Source organism: Arthroderma uncinatum (assembly GCF_011692745.1).
Source record: "Arthroderma uncinatum strain CBS 119779 chromosome Unknown scaffold2, whole genome shotgun sequence".
In the NCBI taxonomy this organism is placed as follows: Eukaryota; Fungi; Ascomycota; class Eurotiomycetes; order Onygenales; family Arthrodermataceae; genus Arthroderma; species Arthroderma uncinatum.
In genome coordinates this window covers 6,064,171-6,082,176 of record NW_022983864.1, presented here as the reverse complement: position 1 = coordinate 6,082,176, position 18,006 = coordinate 6,064,171, and the positions used below count along the sequence as shown (strand labels likewise).

Sequence of the window (18,006 nt, the reverse complement as noted above, 5' to 3'; positions counted from 1 at the left end):
TATATCTTTGTCCTTGCCGGTACACTAATGGAATATTCCGCTAGACTCCAACCCGTGTGAATGTATGCTTAGGTCTCCAAGGGCGCATACATAGGGCTAGAATACAACGATGATATCCATGATATCGGTTATATTATATGTGGATTGTCAACGCTCGAGTAAGAATACCATCGAAGGAGAGTATATACGGAAAATATTTGTATAATCCTCTAGTAGGGAATATGACAATGCATAACTATAATCCCAAATATAATAGTATAGATGCACTTCACCCTTTTATTCTGGAGCTAATAGATCTTTTCTACCGCATCTTTTCCCAACTATAGAGTCTCCCAACCACCATTGTTGACCTCCGCTTCTAGCCTTCTACTTACTGAAGAAGGTATGCTATGTGATAGCCACATGTCGCGGAAAAGGCGATCATATCGCTTCTGATTCAGAATAAGTCGTCTGCGATGCCTAAACCCAGGGTCAACCTCTCCATGGATATCTAGATAGGGTGCAAATCTCCAACATCCGTTGCCATTGTGCAAAAGCGCCACTGCGCATTTTCGAATGTTGATAAATATACCAGCATTTCTTCCACATCTATCACATGTCGGATTAGTATTAGTAAGGGAGACTCATATCAACAATAGCCAAAGGGGCAAAATTTAACAGGATGAGTGCTTACTTCGCGAGATGACGGTTACAACCACCCAATCTTGTATTCACCATGCAGCAGCTTGCTTGAGCGCAGAATATCTCGCCACAGAAGAGACAAAGTGTCGCATCAGTTAACTCCTTTCCAGTAGTCATGCAAGTGCGTTGAGTCGCCTCATCTAGCAACGTGTCGAAATATTGAGGGAGTCCTACTAGCTCAAAAATTGCCGGATGCATGAGAGAAAGCTGCGGCATCGGGTTACCAGCGGATTTGGCATCGTGCTTTGAGATACACCAATGCTCCATCCATCCACAAACGATAGCAGATAACGGATCACCGTCCTCTGCGGCGGACAACGTTTCGAACATTTCCGGTATGGTTGGCAGTTGTAGGAACGTAGTGAGGCGATCAAGCTCTGAGATGTAGTCAAGGTCTGATCCAGCATCTGGGAACTCAAGGCCATGTCGCACGTTCAGTAGGATGGCTGTTTTTCGAAGGAAGGGAAGGATATACTTGGGAACCACTTCATGGCAGCCTCTTAGTCGGTATTTCGGAATAAAATTTCTATCGATACCATCCAACAATATCTGCAGTCCTGGGTCTGCTACAAATGATGCACACGACCTATAAGCCGAGATGACCCACATAACGAAGTCTTTAGCCGAAGAGTATTCGTAGTCAGTAGTATCATCAACTGAAGCGTGATCCATATTTGCTTTCAACCCCTGAGGAGTGAGAAGGTATGCCAAAATGACCTTCACAATTTCTGCGGCATAGCAAAGACGGACAAAGTGCATAATATCAACCTGCAGCACGGGAACTAGACAGAGCGAGGACTCTGCTAAAAACACAAACGTGTCTGTAGAAAGTAAAGGTTCGATATCCATTGAATCACGAGCAAGATTCGAAATCCCCGAGAGCCTGGGATGGCCAAAGAATAGTTGAAGTAACTGCCGACGATGACTATCTCGGAACTCATGTGCAACCTTCAACGCGGAAGGAAATTCCAAGCCACCTAGGGAAGCATACGCAAGTGCAGTATCGCATAGGATTCGCAGGTGTGTTAACGAGATCTCCGATATACCATTTATCAGATATGTCCCTGATTCGGCTTCCTGGCCTCGTTGGGCAATTTCAACCGAAGTGATAGAGTAGGCAAATATTTTAAATAAAGAGTCAGTATGGACTAAATCCCCCTCTAGGACATGTGATGGCTGGTAGTCAAACCGAGATGGTATAGAATTGAACCGCATGGTATCGCGTAGTCTTGCGTAGACTGCGAGAAACTCAGAAAATGGGGACGGAGTGTCGGTGGGTGGTGCCTCCCCTCCTTCCAACAAAGACGCGACACTTGGTGTGCTTGTAGCATCTGGGAGATTCGCCAGGATTGGTGCACCGATCAAAGCAGTAAGGGTTGCTCCCGTGTTATGGGCGCCCAAGGGGTCCTCCGGCGGCGCCTGAAAGGGTCTACCTTCCGGCGACACTTGCCCGTCTGCAAATCCTACCAGGTCCCTAACTCGAGGGGTTGAAAGGTAGTCCTCTGCGAACCCTTGAGGATCCCTAATTCGAGGGGCTAAGTAGTCATCTGCGCTACGAGAGAGGGAGGGCATTAAATTATTCGAGAGGTACTCCACAAAGAACTCTCCGTAGCCTGGGATAAAGAATTTTTCATCTTCTTTGGCCAAAGCATGGCTGGTGAACCTCTGGAGGAGCTGGTCCACCTTCTCGTTCATGAAGCTCTGGAACGAATTCTCAGTGGACAGCACTCCAGGGTATACCACCTCCTGCCCCCTCCATAAAATGGGGAGAAATGCATTCCCAAGCGCTTTACAAAGCGGGCAGACGAATTCGTTCAAGTTCAAGCTTTCGGGGTGATTTCGAGCTACTTGTTGATTGTGTCGCCTCTTGGTAGCCGTGTAGTAGGTTTCAAAGCAATTATAATGCATGATGTGCCCGCAACCTGTTGAAACAGGACCTTGTTTGTGTTGCTCGGCTGGGAAGCCCTTCCCAAGACCTTGCTTTTCCGTAATTATCAGATTTCCTTTAGAATCTAACTGTTCAACCTGCTCCCGATTTTCACCAGCGATTCCAAAGGGACGAATTGATTCAGCCGATCTATCCAACGTAGAGGGTGTCGTCAGGACTTCTTTGACAAAATCCGGATCTTTCAAATCGGTTTCCCTAAAAATAGAGCTCTCTGTAACGAGAGCGAATGTGCCATATAATCTCGAGTCGTTGGTATCTTCCTGGCACAGTATACAGTTTCCCGATGGGTACTTCCGGATTACCTTCCCCGAGGTGCGCGATGGCTCTTCAGTCTCGTCTAGTTCGTCTTCATCCCCATCAATGTTTTCTTGGCTAACCCAGAAATCTTGTTGCTGTTGCTGGAACTGCGCCATGATTTTAGCCTGCCTCTCGAGGGCCCGTTTCTTCTTTTGTTCCACCTCATTGTCAGAAACGGGGGTAGAAGATGACTGGTAAATATTGCCAAATGGGAATGTATGATCATTTGTAGTGGAAGAGTATAACTTTGGATCTTTCTCCCAAAGGCACTTCAGTATGTGTCGGATTTTAGGCCCACAGGATTCAAAGGCGGGAACCTCTGATATTTTCTGGAATAGCCCAATGATTGTTAAATCCCCAAGCTGTGTGGGCTTGGTTTTAGTAAGAGCATGGAATGTGAACGTCTGCTCGCCTGACTCGGAGTCCTCGTCATCTGCTTTCGGGTCCTCAAGAACAGCAAGGAGCGTTAGGTGAAGAATAGTCTGTAGAAAGGGCTCAATCCTCGTCAATTGAACCGAAGGGGTGCAGACTTTGAACATCAGACAATACTCTAAGAACTGGTGGATTATTTGAGCAAATAGGGGAGTTCGAGTAAATCTGGTATACCCAGAAAAGAGTCCGGTAGGAATTGGCTCCAGTTTGGGCTCAAAGATAGCGTCTTGAATACTTTTCCCAGTTGACTTTGCTTTCCACTGTTTGAAGATGTGCTCGGCCTCATCTCGTTGATTCCTACTGTACTGAGTGGAATATGGGTCTATTAGGCCAATATACTGGGGTTTTAATTCAAAAGTTCCAGTATCATTGAGTCCATCGGGAGGGCGGAACGTGGCGACTTCTTCAAGTAGCTGTTGGAAATCCCGCGCCTCAACAACTTCATCCCGTATCCTAGCACTAAGGTCGGTATACGGGAGCGGCTTGAAACACAAAGTGTGGGCAATATCTCTTCTGATGATGTGGTGTTGAATGGTGGTTTCGTCGTCGCCTGGAGAAAGGGACATTCGTTCAGATATCAGTATGATCAGAAGATGCATAAATTCGTCAGCAACATCCACATGTTGCCCTTCGTCGTAACCAGGTCGATCAACGTAGCTTCCTTTGATCCAGTCCAATATCGCATATCTATCACATAAAGTTGCAAGCACACGACTCGGATCACAGATCGCCATGGCGGACTGTATCATGAAGATATCTCGACAGTACGCCACATCTCGCGAGATTACTGCTCGGTATTGACCCATTTGATGTCTGAGACTCATACCGTTCCTAACCCACATGCCAGCCTTCATCTGGGCAAGCCAGGCGCAGACCCTGATAGGGAAGTCAAACATCGCTAGAATGACGTCGTCGACATTTAGTGCTGGTGACGGAGCCAGGGCAAATTTTTCTTTCATCAAAGTTACAGCCCGGATAAGAAGACCCCTCACCCAGTCTCTCGGCTTGCTTCTGGCGCACTCTAACAACCATGAAAGAGTATAATGTAAAGCATGATGGAAACTCAGTGATCCTCGTTCAACAACAAAATCAACCACCGTATGGCGGCCACATTGGTTCAGTGCGTCTATCTCAAACTCGAGATATGGCACTGTTTTGAAACGAACTGGCTCTTTAATTTCAGCTTGAACGAAGCGCTTTCGCTCCATGCCCATTGAGTTGACCATCGTTGCAAGGGCAGCCTGCGTGATCGCGTCCGCGAGGTGATTATCTCCTTCGTCGAGTTTATTTGGGCGGAACGCTTCGCAAAATATCCTGCAGAGCCGCGTAATCTCTCTCATTAGAATGGAAGCTCCTATCCATGCATCTGTCTCATATTCCAAGTGTTCCCCAACGGCTCGAACATTTGGACAAATCCCCTGGGTAAGCTTAATGAGATCCATAAACTGCAAAAGGTATTGTCTCTCTGTCCTTAAATGGGTCTGGATATGGTCGGAGGCCAGTATGTATCGTAGATCAAGGAAGAAGTGATATAGCCTTCGATTGGTAATTGACCCAGAATCCATCGCAAGTGTGGCCGTTGGACTGACATCATGAGGCTCACCAACCTGCCTAGTGGTGAGGAAAGTATAAAGGATGGCCATTATGCTAGTGAGGAAGTTCCCACGGTCAACTACCTCCTTTGTGATAGATGGGGTCGTGAACAGCTGTAAGGAGAGTTTGATAATCGAATGGTCAGGTTCTCTATCCGCAATCAGATATAGCTGAGCCAGAGCGGTGTATAGGGCGGAGAATCGTAAACCAAGGACCCTCTTGAACTCCGGGACGTTGACAACTGTAGCCAAGTACAACTCTCGCACATCAGTCCGAGTCTTCTTCCACAAGCGCAGGTCGTATAATATCAACCAGTCTAACCGCGTTCTCTGTTGAAGGTTTTCATGAGGCAATTGCCTCTGTTCGTGAAATAGACGCGGCTTTTCTTGCCAATGCGGTAGAGACGTGTGGTTAGACTTGGGGTTTACCCCTGGTGTTTTCGGTATGGGGACAGGCTTCCTGGAAAACTGCGGATCGTCTGTAACTGGGAGAATGATGAGGGGATCATCGTCTCCGGGCGGAGGATTTTCAGGCGGCGGCGGAGGCGGCGGAGGCTGTGGTGGAAGGCCAAATTCTGCGATCTCCGTGTCTACTTGCGTCGTCTGCATGTCGAGATCAGTATCTTCCGGCGGGCCTTGGGCATCATCTAGCACATTTTGGGTGTGCATTTCGAGCTGTACCTGATCCACGTCTGCATCATCCATATCCTCATCGTCGTCATCCTCAGCAGCCCTTCTCATATCCTCAGTATCTTCCATTTCAGCGTCAGTAAAGTCGACCATTTCTGCAGCTAAGATTTCGGCTTGCGCAATTTGGACGGCCTGGTAGATATGTCCGTCATCTAAACTCTGGTCGTCGATTCCCTTGCTGCCAATTCCAGCGTTGGCGGCGGTACTTCCAGGGTGCCAGGGTTGAAGCATCTGCTCGCAAACCATGAGTCTCAGCAGCGAGCCATCACCTCCAACGCTACAGCCAGAAATATCGGAGAGCCAGTCGATTATGGTGGCACACATCTGCTCCCGGAAGGTATCCCTCGCGGATCGGACGGTGACGGTTACTCTGATCTGCTCTATGATCCTCGAGACATCAAGCAGGCCCGCGAGGTTCTTCGAGTATTTCACCACACTTCTGCCGAACTCATCCGATTCATTGGCTTTCTGGAGGCCGAACCTTTCACGCTCTCGACAGGCACGGGCTACCTGATTTGTGACTTCGTTAATGGTGTGTTTTTCGTCGTTCCATAGCACAAGCGCAAACTCAGGCTCGCTATCCTCAGGATCACTTGCATGATACCAATCTCCAGATAGCCTGGATACGACCTCATCCTGCCTGATGCCCGCTTCCGTCTTGGTGAGCCGCAGCTGTTCCGGGGAGCAAGATATCACATCACAGAAATAGTCGAGGACCCGGGCAATAGTCATCCTAATACATGCAACCAGCATTTCAGGGACCGGGGCCACATCTTTCTTCTTCTTGTCCTCGTCATCATCGTCCCGTTCCAGCGCCGTATGGATGGCACAGTGCACCGGCAGCCGGAAAGCTTCTTCGTCTCCGCAGTCACAGCATCCAGAATGCCCGCTCGAAACGAAGAAGGTGTATTTGTGTCCCGTGTGGTCGGAGGCATTGAAGCAGCGGTTGCATAGACAGCAAGTCTCGTCTATAGAGCACGTAACACAGTGATAGCCTGCGTCTCCGGACTTGAAAGTATGCCCACATCGCTTCCCCCGAGCTGCCTCAGAGTATTCCGCCCCAGCCTCCAAGCCCTGGGCTTTCGATAAGTTCCAGCACCCATTTCCAGGGCCGTCAGGGAACAGCAACTGTAGATAATCCTCGTTATAGCCCGACAGCGAGCGGAAGAGTATCTCTATAAGCTCGGTCCTGGCCCTGTCGTCGTATCGATTGTGGTATCGGACTGGAAACTCCACCAGCGCCTGTCCCAGTGATTTTTCGACGTCCGCTAGAGAACGAGGCATCATCTCTGGAGTGTGTTCGGGCAGCACATATGCGCATAGGACGGATAAAGGAACGACGGGCGCACGAGAGCTCTGCGGCGAGGCTGCGGTTGTTGATAGCGATGTAGTGGCGAGCAGTCTATAGTTGGAGTATAGCTAGGAGGGGGAATGTCAGCGTGGGACACCGCACAAGAAAAGGCGATTCAGCTTACAGCCGAGCGAAGCTGCCAGCAGCAGATAAATCCAGCTTACAGGAACGAGCTCGGTCGTCTTGAGTATTCTTCGTCTGGATAGGAGGGAGACAGGAAATGCGCAATCCTTGAGCGTGGAGTTTGTTGTTTTGTGCTGGAAGCTCGCCTGACTAAGACGGCGATATGCAGTTATTGGGCGGCCAAAGGCCTCTACTCTGCGAATACCGATATCACTTACACTTACGCTGTACGAGCTGGCGGCTGGAGTTATAAGGGGTTGTATTCAGGTTGTAAGTGTGGCAGGTCTCTGGAAGGAGTCGCAGCAACACTCGGAAAGCTGAAGATGACGCTGAAGACAATGCTGAAGACAATACTGAAGACAGCAGTCCAGCGAATAAAGTATTCAGGGTTCAGAGGGTTCAAACGGTATGAAACATTTTGTTCTCTATTTCTTTAACAAGTATCTGTACAATTGTCCCGGCCACGAATAGTTGTCTATAGCCCAACCGCCACACCGCAAGGAACAGGTTTACTCGTCGTCCTTGGTGATATATCGATGCTTCACGTCCTTCCATTGTCGCTATAAAGGTTAAAAGAAGAAAAGTCAGCGTGGCTCAGAGATAGAGGGCCGGAGGGTATGTATCGTACGCCGCTGTTTATGCAATCCCAGACCTTGGTCGAGACGGTGTCGTAGGCCCTAGATATAAACTGTCAGACGGAGATGCAAGAGGGTAAGGCTCGAATTGGACGGCTGGGAGCCTCCATCGACGAATCGTGGGTTGGTTGACGTACATCTCGAAGCCGAATGCGCCGACGAAGACGGTGGTCAGCATGATGCCGTTTCGCCTAATGAAGGTGCTAAACGGGCAAACAGGGTCAGCCAAACGGGCCTGGATCGGGCAGCCGGACAGGACACAGGCTCTTACTTGTAGATGGAGGCGGAAAGCTAGAGATAGTCCCGGGCGTCAGCAAGAAACGGTCCTGGCATGGGAGCAGCTGGGATACTTACAGCCATTGTGAGATGAGATCGGGCGAGCAGATACTGGGATCCAATGCAAGTGCAGAAACCGCGGCGTTCCTCCGGAATATGCTTGATGTACCCAGCCGGCGAGATGTGGGTGGGAGAGGCAGAAGTTCGTTTCGTCCTTTGGTCGAAGTTGCAGAAGTTGATGTTTCGCAGCGAGCGAGAAGGAATTTGGTAAACGGCGGGCGCTGATTGGTCAGCAGGCCATGTTGATGATATCGCGACCAAAAGAGAGAAAAAGTTCCAGAGACCAGAATATTTACCTGCACCGCGGCCTAGGACAGACACTTCTACGGATACGTTTCAGGCTGCTGGGCCACAGAGAGGGCCGTCTTGTACTCTCAGCTGGCAGATACTACAGGTCCGATACCATCTTCCTACGCCACCGCCATAACAGCATCATTCTATATATCAGGCTGCTCTATATAACCGGCAAATCAGTCGAGACAGCATGTCTGCCAACGAGAAGACACGCATATCGGGCATCACGACCAACAATCTCACCGGCGAGCGTCATATCCCGGCCTCCGTCCGCGCAGATGGCTCCCAACGCCGCGAAATCCGCATCCGGCCAGGCTATAGTCCGCCCGAGGACGTCGAGCTATATAAGAACCGTGCCGCGGCGTCGTGGAAAAACCGTGGCAAGGCAGGAGTTCCAGGCGCGGAGCCGGTAGCGAACGAGAATACTGCGTCAGCCGCCAGCGTCAAGAACGCAAAGAAGAGAGAGGCCAAAAACAAGGCCAAGGCGAACAGCGAGGTCACAGCTTCTACGGGACAGACCGACTCCCGGAAGAGCGAGAAGGACACTGCTCTGGACAAGGAGAGCTGGCGCGTAACGGCCGGCACAGCCGGCAGCGGGAAAGACAGAGAAACAGCTACGGAAAACGACGTCGATCCGGAAGCCGAGCAAGAGAAGAAGGCGAGAAACCTGAAGAAGAAGCTAAAGCAGGCCCGCGACCTACGTGACAAGAAGGCCAAGGGAGAAAGTCTGCTCCCCGAGCAGCTGGAGAAGGTTATCAGGATCAACGAGCTGGTGCGGCAGCTCGAGTCTCTGGGCTTTGACGCTGACGGCGAGAAGAAGGCAGACTCTGGGGAAGCCAAGTGCTGATATACGGGGGCCATGGAGCGAGATCACTTATGATTATGATAATGACGGATGACGGATGAACATTTCGCTCGAGCATATTATGCTTGAGCTACTGCTGAGTACGGTCGACCTTGAGAGCCAGATTTATATTGTAAACTCCATCCTTGTAGAAGTTATCTATTAGGCGTAAGGAGGTCTTATGTGTATTATTTTCTGAATCACAAGTTTGAGGACAAGTCTAAGGCTTTACTCTGCACAAGAGGGTAAATAAGAAGAACTTTGAGACTTTTAACATGGACCTTTGGTGTGTTCCAAGGGCGTAGTCTCGATTTAATACATTTGAACATTCTCGCTGTGACTCGTATCATATTATATAGGGAGACAGAGACGGTGTTTGGCCCTATACCTATATTTCTAAAAGATCGGAAGCGTCTCTACTACTCTCGTCCTGGCCCATAACAGAGGCAAAAAGTGTAAGGGGATTTAGTACAAACAAGAGGAAATGGCCCCAAAGCTCCCAGCTGAAGGGAGGTGCTGGAAGATGCATCCCCATTTAAGTTCCGTGGTCGTTAAACGCATATGCGCTAACTACAGCCACGCAACGTACAGGGGATGGAAAGGGGGAAATACAGATGGAAGCAGAATTAGAGCAAACAAAGCTAGCACATGCAAACCGCAAGAAAAATAAATATATTCCCAGATACGCCGTTGTTTACTCGTAGATGAAGCTGACATATTTCATGAATCCTGTTCGGACCACAGGTGGACGTTCGGCGGCAACAATCTCATCCAAACCTGTCACCATGTCGATATCTTCCGGACGCCACATCCACGGATCACTTCTGGTATACCAACGGTGGGAGAAGTAGACCAACAGGAAGGCAGGAATGCCAATGTATGCGGTCAGGAAGTCGGAGGCGTTAAATCTCGAGGGGAAGAGGGTGTGGAACCCGTTGATCAAAAGAAGGAAAATGAAGCCAAAGATTCCGATGCGCGCACCCCAGGGTTGGAACCTGGATTTATAGGTGAGCTCGATGCCTTGGACTTTAACTGCCTTGGTGAAGCGGAAATGGATGATGCAACAGCAGGTCCAACTTATAAAGGCGGATGTGTTGGTGAAGCTAACAAACCAGTTGAAGACGCGAGAGCTTCCGCTGCCAACAGCTAGGTATGCAAGGGGGAGGAACAAGGCACTGGCAGCTAGAGCCATATAGGGGAGACCGTATCGGTTACAGGCCTTGAATATATGCGGAGCATCACCGGCAACGGCGAGGGAGTAGAGAGCACGAGAGGACATGTAAAGGTACGAGTTTCCGGAACTCCACGCGGAAGTGAGAATGACGGCATTGACAATTCCAGGGAGGACGGCGATTCCAGCATTCTTGATACCGAAGACGAAGGGGGACGAGCCGGCTCCGGCACCTCCGTTAGTCAAGGCCGCCTCGTCAGACGGGCAAGTTACACTAATGGCGAGAGATCCTAGGATATAGAAGAAGGCCAGACGGTAGAAGAAACGACGTGAGGCGCGAGGGATGTTGTGTCTGGGCGATTCCATCTCACCGGCGGTCTGGATGATCAGCTCGGGCGCGAAGAGGAATGCAAAGGCACTGAGCACGATGCACTGTAGGAATGCCACGAAACGACCCGCATCGCCTTTGACTATATATTCGTTTGCCGGCCGCGGATGCGTCCAATAATGGAAACCAAGTCGCTGGCGAGATGGGCCACCACCCCAGAAAAGGATGAAAGCCAGGATGATCAAGCCGAGCATCATGATGACTTTTAAACTGGCGAACCAAAACTCACTCTCTCCATACCAGCGGACGGGGAGTAGATTAAGGGCGATGATGACGACTAGGAAAATAGAGATCCAGACAGCAATGTTGATGGAGTTGTTCCAGTATCCCACGATCAGCGAAGCGGCGACGATTTCGTTCGGCACCAATATCCCGAGGGAATACCAGTATAGATATCCGAGCGAGAAGCCCAAGCTTCGTGAGACGTATCGAAAGCCGTAGTAACTCATTGTACCACCGTGGACGGGCAGGTAGGTACCAACCTCAGCAATTGCAGTGACAACCAGATAGACGAGGACACCGATGATCAGGTATGCAGATACTAGAAACGCCGGACCACCGATGGCGAGCGCCTGGCCGGAACCGACGAAGAGACCAGTACCAATAGTACCACCGAGAGCCATCATCTGGACATGTCTCGACTTCAGGCCACGCTGGGTCTGGTTATACCGGGTGTCGTGCAAGCTGGCCTCGACCATAGCCCGCATATCGTTGCGTTTCTCGTCGCCATACTGGTAGGCTGGCGCGGGAGTATAGTCGTTGGCCTCGACATCGGGCCCTTCCTGGTGACCCATCTTTGTCAGAGAAGCTGTCTTCGACGTGGGAGGGAGAATGCGACGCCAACAGTCCAGTCAGATGGATTTCCGCCGACGTCCACGGGTATGACGTCGATGACGATGACTTGAACCAACAATTCTCCAAACTGAAGCTCATATATAAAAGCCCAGCGACAGGGAGGAAGAATTCTTGCGGTCCCCGGTCGTATATATATAAACGGGGGAGGGGGGATGTTTTTTTTTAAGTCGCAAGATGAAGGAAGGCGGGATTGCAGCGCACCTGCGGATAAAGCAGCTGTTATATGTAACTTGGGGAGAAAAATGGAGAACTCTGCGGCATAAGGTTAATCGTCCTCCCGCCAGCGAATCAGGAAATCCATGGCTTTATGGAGGCGTTGCTGATGTGCCTGGGGTTGGGGATTGAGCCTTCGACGGGCACAAAGCACTAATCAAGCCACCCTCCCGCACGTCATATCTCGTCTCGTCTGTTCTCACACGCAGTTCAGCCTCCTCCGGGACCCTCCCCCTGGTCACGGCCGTGAGCATGAACCGGCTGCTACCATCCATATCGTCGAGAGCCAGACGCAGACCAAGATACACACGGAGCAAAGTGTGGACACACAGCTCCCTCCGTGCTGGCGGATACGACGCTGCATTATAGCGAGCGAATAATAATGCTGGTTCCGTGGAGAACTCATTTCTGGACGTACTAATTACCTCATCAAGGTGTCAAAGAGCTTTGCAGGGCAAAGGCCAGGGTTTGGGCGGCTGCAGGCCCCGTCCGTGGTAGTCGAACTCTGTATACCACGGTTGGAGTGACGGAGGCGCTTCTAGCAAGAATTCCATGGCCCTCTTTCTCGGCGCCCCAGAGGATCGCGAGCCCTTGGCTCTTCTTCTTTTCTCATTCCTATCTTTTCAAGCTTTTCTCTGGGCGCCCGGTCAGAGGGCGCAATTTGCTTGCTTCTGCCACCGGCTAGTCCTCCACCGTGATAGGACAAATAGATGGCGAATCTTGTGTAAGCATGTCGAAGCTTTCCCTCCTTCATATGAACCACCATGCACCCTTCGTATACCAGTCGTGTGCCTTTTCCTGCCATCAAATACTCCGTATCAGTCGTCCATGGTACCGCCAACCTTAAAACCGCAGTTCCAGCAATATCTCCCGGGGTCCCGCAGTGAAATATTGAGAGAGACAGCTGATAGCGATTTCTGCGCATCTCCCTTCTTAAGGGCTATCTTATCTCGTTGTTAGACCTTCAAAGCAGTCTCTATATGCTCCGTACGTACAGAGGCTGGTCCCCTGTCTGCATACACGCGCCCAGGAGGGTGTGCGGGGTCCACTGCAGAGCGGATGTGCATCTCCACAGTGATAGAAGATGTTAGTGGTAGGGATGTCAAATAGCGCACATTGAGAACGCATATCGAATGCCTCAATTGTTTGAATATCCCTCGACGAGTGCCGCAAATCATGTTAAATTTCGCCTTCATGTCGGTCAATACTGCACGAAAAATCTGTCCGTACGTTACTCCGTAGCAAGTCCGCGGTATGTACTCCATGCACTGTATGAATTTGCGTGGGCTGTATGAATTAGACTGGGAGCTCTGTCGGTAGCTAGTTAGAGGACCTCCTTTGACTTTTTTTTCCAGCCCTTGATCGCTTGCCTAATCAAGCTTTGCCGTCCCATTGTTCGCCCTTTGTTTGACAGGCGCATATTACGGAGTACCTCTCGGACAGTTTCCATTTGGGTCGTCTTACGGCGCTCCGTCCATCCTGCAGGCGAGCTCCTGCTGAGGAGGCTGTGACAGGGCACACTGCATGCAAACTATGCTGGGCCAGTTGCTAATATATTCAGGCGACGCATGCACGCCCTCACCCTTGAAGGTGGCTGTGTTCGAGTAAGTGTTAGCGAAGAACGAAACATAGCGTATCCCGTCTCGGTAGGATGAGCGATGCCGAAATGACCTTTTGTCTCGTACCCGCCTTATCCCAGCTCGAGCTCGTCAGCTGTTCGTCCGCAGACGTGTAGGTCAACGTCATGGAAAGGAGGAGGAAGAGGCAAAACGCGTTTGGTTAGCTCTTGTCCAGCAGCATTAGCGCAGCGGCACTTGGCTGTATTGTCGTTTATTGTCGGGGATTGCCATATTATTTATCGGGGATGACCGTTGACGCTCCACAGCGGAATTTCCGCTAAAGATTCTCCATTATCGATGAACGGAGGACGTTGAAGCCATAAATATCTATCTTCGTCAAGTTAATTATGATATTGGAATAACCGTCTCGCTTATTTTTCATTAACTGTGCAGCTACTACAATACCTGGTAAAATGCACCGGGAATTGCAAGAGTTTACTTACAGGATTTGCATGACCGTCATATCGCTGGTAGGACACAATAGATCCAGACGTTTGATATACAGAACACAGGCACCCGTCTACTTCGATACCATAGCAAACAAAGGCGGGCTGGTCTTCCGATGAGAATTGATATTCATCGACGAATATAGGAGATAAATGCCAATGAGGACGAATCATCTCCAGGGATTGATGCATGCCATGAACCCTTGCTGTGATAACCGTTAGGATAACCCAGCCACTCAGGTGGTAGGATCAAGGACTCCTATATCAAGGTCAGATATACCCTGAGCGTGGCCATCGCCCGTCGACCACGTCTACCAACATCACATGTTTATTTGTTATCCAAAAAAGCCATGACTCGAAGAAGTATATTTAATATCTAATATCTTCTAAGGAATAGAGCCTGATAAAACAGTAACAGCCAATATCAAATGACATCAGGGATAATAAATCCAAAGAAGGCAAAAACAACAGGAAATCATGTGCAACCAGAGGAAGACAAGATCAGGAAAAATAGAATAGGGAAAAAAAAAAACAAATTATATCAAGAACAAAATGTTTTATTATTGTCTCGCATCGTTCATCGTGTCAGGTCATCAAGCAAAAAGCATCAAGCAAGCAAGCAGTTTAACGGTTTAACGCTGTATTCCAGACTGTTCCAAGAAAGAATGGAGAAAAGAAGAGCAAGAAAACCAATCAGAGACGGGGCCATCAACCATCAGCAATATCATGGGTGGCAGTTTCATTTCACAAGTCAATCATGTAGCGCGAGCCACTTCAAAGGAAATAAAAGGAGACAATAAGATAGAGAGGAGATAAAACAAGACAATTGGTAGAGAGTAAATGGAGTTTTTTTTAGAGTTTTGTTGGTTATTGGTACTTTTTTTTGTCGTTTTTGTCCTTTTTCGGGGGGAGATTGGATGAGTGGAAATTGAAATATGGTCGAAAGTAATTGTGGCGGATAAGGAGATGAGAACAAAAAAATAGTAGAAAAATCAAGTGAGCGTAGGTAGATATGGTGAGGCCATCCAAAAACCATGTCAGTCTTATCTATCTATATCATAATCAGATACGTATATAAATAGATAGACCTGATCATAGCACAGGCATGACGTTCAAAAAACAAAAGAAAAAGACGTCGTCGTGTCATTGTCAGTGTCGTATAGATTCGAGTTCGATGTAAATAAGAATACGTGGCAAAAAAATTGCGGGTGTGTTCGCAAATTAATTTAGATAGTACGTTTGTGTTTATTCATTTGCTCGTTGTCGTGGTCGTCGTCGTAGCTGCTGCGCTGTTTCATTTTTTTCATCGTCTCCTGCAAACTGCTAGAAGTATAAAGGGAAAAAAACTCCGTTCCGTGTTCGATAAAATCAAATGTACTGTACGGTAAGCTGCGAACCAAAATCAAGAAATAAGGTAAGGTATGGCCCGTTGATACGCTAACGCCAGGGTGAAATGGTCTTTCGTGTTCGAAGGCGAAGGCGCGGCATTGGGAAGCAAGAAATGATCGTGCAACACATTATAATATGGTATGGGATATCACGATAGGCACCAGAAATACTCCAAAAAACTTGCATGTGGTATTGTCGTTTCATATCATCATTCGTCGTTTAAAAAAAGAGGTATAATAGCGGAATATTGGCCAATGCAATATGGATGAATGGAAGAGGGGGAGCAAGCTATGCCTCCGGCGAGTGTAACGCCGTGGTTGGTGCTGGTGCACGTTCTATATCCGACGTGTCTAGATCTGCAGAGGAGGACAGGGTCGAGAAATGCAGCTGTCCCTGGGAATGTGCGTGCGGGTGTATCAGAAACGTATCTGATCGCGAGGGAGCATGCCGAGGGCGATAGTATTGCCGTGGCTGCTGCTGTGGGCGCTTGCTCGCCGGCAGATCGAGATTGAACGGGGATCCGAGACGTTTGATGCCTTCTCCTTCGCCTTCTAGGGTTTGGGCCTGGTTACGTGGATTTAGGTCGTCCATTTCGTTGGAGCCTGAGCCTGAGGGTGGAGTAAAGAGTTGGACGAGCCGGTGACGCGAGTTAATGTTAAGCATGTTACTGCTGCTGTTTGTGGTAAGACCTCGGGTGCGAGTGCGGACGCGGACACGGTGGGGAGTGTTTTCTTTAGCATCAGCTGGGACTGGGGCTGCTGGCAAATGCTGGTTGTTAGGGGTGAAGAGATCTGGAGGCATTCCCGAGCGTAGGCGAGAGCCAGTGACATGAACTGTATCATGGGCTTCGACACCGCCCTGAACCGGGGTGGTGTCTCCCTGAGTGACACGATTGCGCGAGGCCGAGGGGCCCCAGGTATGGTACATAAATGGAGAGCCTAGGCGAGGAATGTCGTCATTTGTCGATGTCATGGAGTGGACAGTGTTTGACACGATATTAGGCGTTGATGCTGCCTCTGGAGGGTCACTGGGGAGAGTGCCCGAGACGAGAGAGATGCCTAGATCTCTGGTGAATGGTGCAGGTGTGGTGGCGGTAGTGTAATTGCTGAACATGTCTGGAGGTGGAGACGGGCTGCGAGACTGCAGTAACCGTTGATAATGGGGAGCAATTGAGTATTTCCGTTTGCACAGCTCCTTCAGTCTTCTCCTGGTAGCAGCATCTGAGCGAGGCCACTGGACTGTCTTCGAAGCAGAATCGGCACCGTCTGCAGGTTGGGACTGGGGCTGCTTCGATCTCAGCCACGCTCTGCGCGCTTCTCTGGCCACACGATGCGATACGCCCAGTGGCGGCAAGCTACCGGGCAACATCTTGAACGGGGTGATGGTCGGGTCCTGCAGATGGGTCTGGTAGGTGTTCCATAGGTGGCAGTCCATTTCCGAGGACCAACGGTGAGTCTGGCTGAGATGAGCGGGCACGACAGAGTTCTTGACAGACTTGGATGGAGTGTCTAGGTTGTGTTTATTGTCCGGCAACGTAACTGCTAGGAAAGGGTCGTCTATCTCTGTTTCAGGGCTGGTACAGCTGCCTCCCAGGGAAGCGAACGAGTCGAACGAGGCAGCGGAGGAGAACGAGGAGTCTGAGGCATTGGAGCAGGCGGACGACGGTCTGCTGATGGACGCGCCCACGGGCGTAGTCGTTCCATCCGCGTGGTTCTCCAGGTCGGGGACGAGACCACGGATCTGAGCCGGCGGTGTCTTTGGGTCGGTCCTCTCGCGTCGAGGCACCTCCAGGAAGCCGCCGAGCATCGATGCGGTGATAGACTGCAGTTCGCCCGTCGACTCGGCAGGGATACGCGACAATTCGATTGACGGGAGCGGAACGTCAGGCGCGCAAAAGGGGATGGGTTTTCGTTCAATGCGCCGTCTTCGAACGCGATGAGAGGCGTGTTGAGGTCGTGGCGGGTTGGGAAGATCGCGAAGGGGACGGTCTGGCGTCCTGGGTTCGGACTCGTTAGGCGAGAAGAAGGTAAAGTCCTTCGGCAAGGTGTGTGCGCCAGCCATGGCCGGAAGCGAGTAACTGGTGAACTGGGTGCCGTCAAGGTGAAATGGTCATGGTCACCGCATGCAGAGGTGAGAGAGAGCGAGGGCGAGGGAGAGCTAGCTAGCTGTGTGGACTGGCATCTGTCAGGAAGACTGGTTGCTTGAATCTCGAAATGGGCTGGGGGCAGAGGGGGATGGGACAGGTCAGATTCAGACGCGCGTGGCGAGGAGGAAAAATCGAAAAAGTAGCCAGGAACCGCGACTTACCCGATCGACGACGAGGTCGAGAGTAGATATCAGACGTGGACGAGGCGACGGTGAGGCGGGAGATGGGCGAGATGCGGTGTACGGCGTATGCGGTCTCGAGTCGTGGCCGACCGAGATCCCTGAATTCTGCGTCTGTGGCCCTGACAACGCAGAGACACGCCAGCACGGGAGGAAGACAAGCGTCTACCACGCCGTCTAAACGAGGATCCTGCGTGTATCGCGAGCGTGGTGGGAAGCGAGACGAGACGAGAAGACGCAAAGTTGAAGTTGAAGTTGAAGTTGAAGTTGAGGTCGAGATGGCCGGATGGGGAAGTCAGGTGAGCCAGATCACGCACCCGAGTTACGCGCCGTATAGACAAGAGTAGACGAAGTAGACAGTATAGTATAGTAGAGTA

At 50.3% G+C, this 18,006-nt stretch overlaps 4 protein-coding genes across 4 annotated transcripts; 1 reads left to right on the top strand and 3 right to left on the bottom strand.

The window, feature by feature from the left end:
• Positions 1-669: 669 nt before the first annotated feature.
• GIQ15_03741 (E3 ubiquitin-protein ligase ubr1) lies at positions 670-6,927 on the bottom strand (the record flags this gene model as incomplete). Its single annotated transcript, XM_033551158.1, has 1 exon — positions 670-6,927. The coding sequence occupies one exon, from the start codon at positions 6,925-6,927 to the stop codon at positions 670-672; it is 6,258 nt and encodes a 2,085-aa protein (XP_033408319.1).
• A 1,642-nt stretch (positions 6,928-8,569) lies between these two features.
• GIQ15_03740 (uncharacterized protein) lies at positions 8,570-9,226 on the top strand (the record flags this gene model as incomplete). The annotated part of the gene is made up of 1 exon (XM_033551157.1): positions 8,570-9,226. The coding sequence occupies one exon, from the start codon at positions 8,570-8,572 to the stop codon at positions 9,224-9,226; it is 657 nt and encodes a 218-aa protein (XP_033408318.1).
• Positions 9,227-9,917: 691 nt separating this feature from the next.
• GIQ15_03739 (proline permease PrnB) lies at positions 9,918-11,576 on the bottom strand (the record flags this gene model as incomplete). Its single annotated transcript, XM_033551156.1, has 1 exon — positions 9,918-11,576. The coding sequence occupies one exon, from the start codon at positions 11,574-11,576 to the stop codon at positions 9,918-9,920; it is 1,659 nt and encodes a 552-aa protein (XP_033408317.1).
• A 4,016-nt stretch (positions 11,577-15,592) lies between these two features.
• GIQ15_03738 (uncharacterized protein) lies at positions 15,593-17,365 on the bottom strand (the record flags this gene model as incomplete). Its single annotated transcript, XM_033551155.1, has 1 exon — positions 15,593-17,365. One exon carries the CDS (start codon positions 17,363-17,365, stop codon positions 15,593-15,595), a length of 1,773 nt encoding a protein of 590 aa, XP_033408316.1.
• Positions 17,366-18,006: the final 641 nt, after the last annotated feature.